The 6,000-nt window shown below is 36.2% G+C and overlaps 1 protein-coding gene across 2 annotated transcripts in view; it reads right to left on the bottom strand.

Annotated features, from left to right (window-relative positions):
* Positions 1-1,175: 1,175 nt before the first annotated feature.
* LOC113902484 (multidrug resistance-associated protein 4-like) overlaps positions 1,176-6,000 on the bottom strand; it is a 327,639-nt gene continuing 322,814 nt past the window's right edge. For both annotated transcript variants that reach the window (XM_027557819.1, XM_027557818.1), the window contains exon 32: positions 1,176-2,339. In XM_027557819.1, the coding sequence (XP_027413620.1) occupies positions 2,295-2,339 (45 nt within the window). In that variant the 3' untranslated portion in view covers positions 1,176-2,294. The remainder of the gene's footprint in view (positions 2,340-6,000) is intronic.

The raw sequence follows: 6,000 nt of genomic DNA, 5'->3' as shown, positions 1-6,000 counted from the left end.
TCAGTCATTTTAGTTAAACATCAATCACCAAGAGTTTCTGTCACAGTACACACTCATCACCTACCCCTGGAGCTGTGACACATGCCATGAGGGGCATGCAGATGTGCTGTTCAGACCTCCCTTCACGGACTCATTGCCCAACCACTAGAAGTTCTGCTAGTGGGCAACCTTAAGCCACCAGCCCCTCTGGGCACAGCCTCTGTACAATGACCCATCCGATGTATGACGGCCTGGCCAGTGGATATGTCACAACAATCCCAAAGGGTCATCACACCAGAGCTCCCGTGGGGTCAGCTAAGGTCATCTGGCCAGTGCTCCAGCTTGATTTTTTTCTCTGCCCTATCCCATTTCTTCCCTCTTGATTCCACAAGTGCTGATCCTAACGGCACCCGTAATACATATGCCAATACTGAACTCCATCCAAGTCTGCATGTCAGAAAACCAACCTGTAACATGTGTCAAAAAACATTCAGTTCTTGGACAGGATTTTTATTTGAAAATACTGTTTACATACATACTTATAACATTTCTAAATCACCAAGTAAAATATAAAATGGAAACAAGGACTCTCTGTGTGAGTGTGGTTACCTTTGGTTTAAAATCCTCAATCTAATGTCTGACTAAAAATTAAGTTTTAGTTTTAGGTTAGTAACAAAAGAAAATTAATATGTTGAACCATATGAAACTGCCATTTTTATGGGTTAAAAAAAGGTTGGATATGATTTTCACATGGTTTAATGTCATAGTAAAAAGCACTTAGCATTTGAAATTTAGAGAACATTACACTTATGAATAACTCATGGGTAAAAGATATAATGAATAAAATTAAAAATTAGAAGATACCTAAATACTATGTTTATTGATCAGTGCTAAGTTCCAAAACCTGTAGTTGCAGGTAAAGTGAGTCTTAGGGGAAAAAAGTGGGCTGTATGTACTTTTAACTTAATCACTTTTCTAATATAAGTTTGTAATTTAAGAATTTAGTGAAAAATATCAAAAAGTAAATGAAGAAAAGTTAAAGGAAAGAAAGAATAATATAGTGAAACCACCAAAAAAGAAAAAGAAAAAAAAAAAGCCCATCAAAGGATCAATCAAGCAAAAAAAACTTATTCTTTGAAAATTAATAGGAAAAATTATTTTTTTTTCCCCTCAAGATTTTTCAAGGGGAAAAAAAAAAAAAAAAACAGGGCAAAGTTACAACGTTAAAAGGCAAAGAACAACATAATCATAGATGATGCAGAGATTAAACATTTAAGATACTATGAATAATTTTATGCCAATCAAGCTCAAAACTCACAGAAACAAATCCACTAATAAAGAAATAAAACTTAACCAAAAATGACTCTGTAGAAATAACACACTGAAAAGTACTAAAATAATGAACAAAAATTAAGTAGATGTTGATTGTTGTACAATATTGTGGATACAATTAATGCCACTGAATTATATGTTTAAAAATGGTAATATGGCAAATTTTATGTTATCTATACTGTAAAAAAAAAAAAAAAAATGTAAAAAAATCCCCAATCTAGAAGACAATCAATGATCATGTCTGTTCTTCATTATTAAATGCCCTCGAAGGGTTCCTATTTTGAGAAAGCATGTTTTCTCTCCCTTCTCTTTTAAGATATAAAATTAAATATTGTCCTTCTATATCTTAATCGCATATCTTCTTTTGGGGGGGCACAACTCTCCCCTATAATATCACTTAGAGTATATTTTTTGTTTTTCCTATCCGTTTTCTCTGTAGTATTTTAACCAGAGGTCTTTGGGTGGAATAATTGATCCTAGTTATATTAAAGTCAGTTGTGAAACAAAACAGCAACTTCACAGCCTTCAAGTAAACAGAATCCTTGATATAACTGGAAAGTAATATGTAATTCTTGGAACAGTAAAAAAATAAAATCTGTGACAAATTTGTTTTATAACTTAGAAAATAAGCTTTAGCTCTGGACTCTCTCAAGGCACAAAATCTGGGAGACAGCTTTTATTGGTGGCTTGCTTCCCTGATTTGGATAAGGAAAAAAAAATAGTATAACCTTTAAAAATTAATAAGTCATTTTGTAAGAGTTTGAAATCATTGTGTGAAGTTGGAGAGAGAGAAATCCAAATTAACGTCTTGTATGTGTAAATATTTGTTGCTGGTATAAAGAAGTACAACATAGTTTATGCAAGGCAAATACTATTGGAGAAATGCCTTCAGAATAGACTTGACTTCACAGGAGGATCACAATGCTATCTCAAAAATAGTTAAGATTAAGGTCTGTCCATTGGAGGCATTCATAACCACACAGTCACTGAGCATCATCATCATCTGGATAATTCCTTTTGAGGTACACCTGAAAAAAAATTAATAAAAACAACACACTTAAAAGCTGTAAAGTCCCTCCTAAAGCAACACATTTCTAGGGTCACTTCTTCATGTGAAGCAAATCATAACACTAATGGAGGCACAATTTTTAAACCCAGTGATGTGCTTATTCTATGAAGGATGTAGCCCCATTAAAACCCTCAGTGGGACTGGGCTGAATGCCAAACGTGATTCCCTTGAGTTCTGATCATTCTGATTCACAGATAAGCTTTAATCACTAATTGATAACCAAAATAATTTTACAGAATTAAAACATGGAGATAAATTATAAACAAGATGACAAAGAGGCTGGGAAATCTAGTGTCTGCGTGAGGGTTTCTCACTTTTACACAAAAATGAGCATCATCAATCTAGATGTTAATATCAGGTTTGCCAGGCTTTGAATTCTTGACTTTTACCAATTTCTAGCTGAACTGGAAGAGACATAGGTTTTCTGATAAATGTATAATCAGAACATAAAGGAAGTGAAGTGCTGTCAAGTTTGTCTGTTCCACAATCATCAGTGTTTGTAGCTGCACCATATCTTGGTTTCTTGATGAATGCACATAACAAAATGAAATAATGTCAAGACTTGTGAGCTCTTACCTCTAAATGTGTTTGGCTGTAAAAGGACTTCAAATGTCATTTTTTCCCCCAAATAAGAATGTGTAAAGTTTTGTTTGAGTGTTTAAAACAGAAAATGTGCCATCTATCTGAAGCTGGCTCATGTCATGAGCTAGGTTGCTAGGTCATGTGATTCCAGATTCATTTTATAAAACTTGATTCTAAGTCCATTTGTAGATGCTATCAACAAAGTTATCATGAGAGATAGTGGGCTTCACATATGAAATAGAAAAGCTCTGAGACACCTACCTTTATATTAGGTGTACTTTTTCTCTTGTTACCTGCACACATGCTACTCCCTAAACAGCACTGCATATGAAATGCTATATATCAAAATGTCCCTTAAGTTAAGGAGAAAAACAAGAAATTCTCCAAGAATGTTTAGGCTCATGGATGAAATCTGAGACTAGTTCCATTATGAACGCAAGAATTTAAAAAAAAGTGGTGGTGGGGTGGGGTGATGTGGGGGGTTGTGGGGGGGCTTTGGATCCAGTGGTTCAGAGTCCACCTGCCAATGCAGGGGACATAGGTTTGATCCCTAGTCCAGGAAGATCCACATATCATAGAGCAACTAAGCCTATGTGCCATAACTACTGAGTCCACATGTCTCTACTATGAATCCCGTATGCCACAACTACTGAAGCCAGTGCACCCTAGAGCTCATGCTCTGTAACAAGAGAAGTAAGAAAAGCCCGCATACCACAACTATAGAGTAGCCCCCTGCTCACCACAACTAGAGAAAGCCTGTGTGCAGTAATGAAGACCCAGCACAGCCAAAACTAAATAGATAAATAAATAAATAATTTAAAATAACAATAGTAAGCCCTTTTGAGATAGCATTGTTGAGGACACTCAAGCTGAAGGGCAGGCCCCCGTAGGAGCTTTCTCTGTGTACTCTGAGGTGGCAGGGTACTGCCTACATGAGCTCCAGGGGTGGGTGTAAGCTGATGCTGCCACCTCAGACTCCAGAGGCAGCCACAGACAGATGCCACTACCACCTCCAAGGGTCCTGTGAGTTGGTGCAGGTCACTCCCCCACCTTCCTTGAAGTATGCCTGGCTCACCACCACTGCCAAGGCACCCGTGACTGGGAGCCAAGTGCCTTCCTGGGAGAGTGCACATGCCATACACCCACACAACTGCACACCACCTATCTAGGGGAAAACAGCCAGCATATGCTGAGGAAATAGATGGCAAGCATCAAAACCTAAAACAGTCCTCCTACCAAAAAAAAAAAAAAAATTAATCCACAAAAGCTACAGAGGGACAGTCCCACATAGAAATAACCCTCTAAGACAACAGTAGATAATTGTTTCACCTAAATTCAGAGTAAGAGAAACATAAGCAAAATGAAGAAGAGAAACCACTCTAAGTTAAAAGACCAAGAGAATTCCCCTGAAGGAACAATGAAACAGATCTCTTCAGTCTAATGGACAGCAAGCCTCAAAAGGAGGCAATGAAAATACTGAAGGAATTAAGAGGCTATCAACAGAAATGCAAATTACTGGGAAAAGGAACTAGAAACTATAAGGATTCAGGAGAATGCATTTGCTGAGACTAAAACTGAGCTCAAGGCAATGAAGAATAGAATGAATATTGCAGAAGAAAGAATAAGTGACCTGGAAGATAGAATAATGGAAATTATTTAATCAAAACAGCAGACAAAAATCCAAATGAAAAATTAAAGCAATATAAGAAAGCTATGGGATAATATAAAGCAGGCCAATCTATATATATAATAGGGATTCCAGAAGGAAAAGAAAAAGAAAAGGGGATTGAAAATGTATTTGAAAAAATTATGGCTGAAAACTTCCTAGATACAAGATGCACAGAGAGCTCCAAACAAGATGAACCCAAACAGTCCAATACCAACATATTATGATAAAAATGGTAAAAGTTAGAGATAAAGAGAAGATTCTAAAGACAGCAAGAGAAAAACAAAGAGCTCATCTAAGAGAATTCCCATAGGCTATCAGCTGATTTCTCTACAGAAACACTACAGGCCAGAAGGGAGTAGCAAAATATATTGAAAGTATTAAAAGAGAAAAAAATCAACTCAATGGACATGAATTTAAGCAAACTCCAGGAGACAGTGAAGGACAGGGAAGCCTGGCTTGCTGCAGTCCATGAGGTCACAAGGAGTTGGACATGACTGAGCGACTGAACAGCAGTACTCTACCCAGGAAGATTATTTAGAAAGGCAGAAGAAATAATTTCTCAGATAAGCAAAAACTAAAGGAATACAGCAATACTAAAACTATCCTAAAAGAAATATTGAAAAATCATCTCTAAATAGAAAAGAAGCAGGAAGATATAGGAAGGAGGAAATCACAATTGAAAAGTAAATCACTTAAATTAGTGAAAATACAGGTTAAAAAAAATAACTATTTGTGAAAGCAATGATAAACACAAGGAGCAGCAGAGAGATAAACATGAAGATGTAAAAAGGGACATTAAAATCATATTATGTGGGGAAAAGTGTGAAAGTGTTATTTGCTCAGTCATGTCTGACTTTTTGCAACCCCATGAACTGTAGTCCGCCAGGCTCCTCTGTCCATGAAATTCTCCAGGCAAGAATACTGGAGTGGGTTTCCATTCTCTTCTCCAAGGGGTCTTCCCAACCCCGAGATTGAACCTGGGTCTCCCAAATTGCAGGAAGATCTTTACAATCTGAGCCAACAAGCAAGCCCAAATATGTGAGGAAGGAGAATAAGAAAATGCAAATTCTTTTTCTTATTTTTAGAATGTGTTTGAGCCTATCTGACTAACAGTCTAAAGCAAGCAGATATATAAAGGGATTAACATACTTGAAAAACAGGGCAACTACAAGTCAAAAGCATACAATAGAATCACAAAAAAATAAAAAGAAGAGAATAAAATAAAGCATAAAATAAAGTTAAATCATTAAACTATGGAAATAAAAACAAAAATAAAAAGAAAGGAACAAAGAAGAAGCAAAGAATCAACTGGAAAACAAGGTTTGAAATAGAAATAAATACATATGTATCAATAATTACCTTAAATGTC

Source organism: Bos indicus x Bos taurus, chromosome 12 (genome assembly GCF_003369695.1).
Source record: "Bos indicus x Bos taurus breed Angus x Brahman F1 hybrid chromosome 12, Bos_hybrid_MaternalHap_v2.0, whole genome shotgun sequence".
Taxonomy (NCBI): domain Eukaryota; kingdom Metazoa; phylum Chordata; class Mammalia; order Artiodactyla; family Bovidae; genus Bos; species Bos indicus x Bos taurus.
This window is presented reverse-complemented; position numbering and strand designations above follow the sequence as displayed.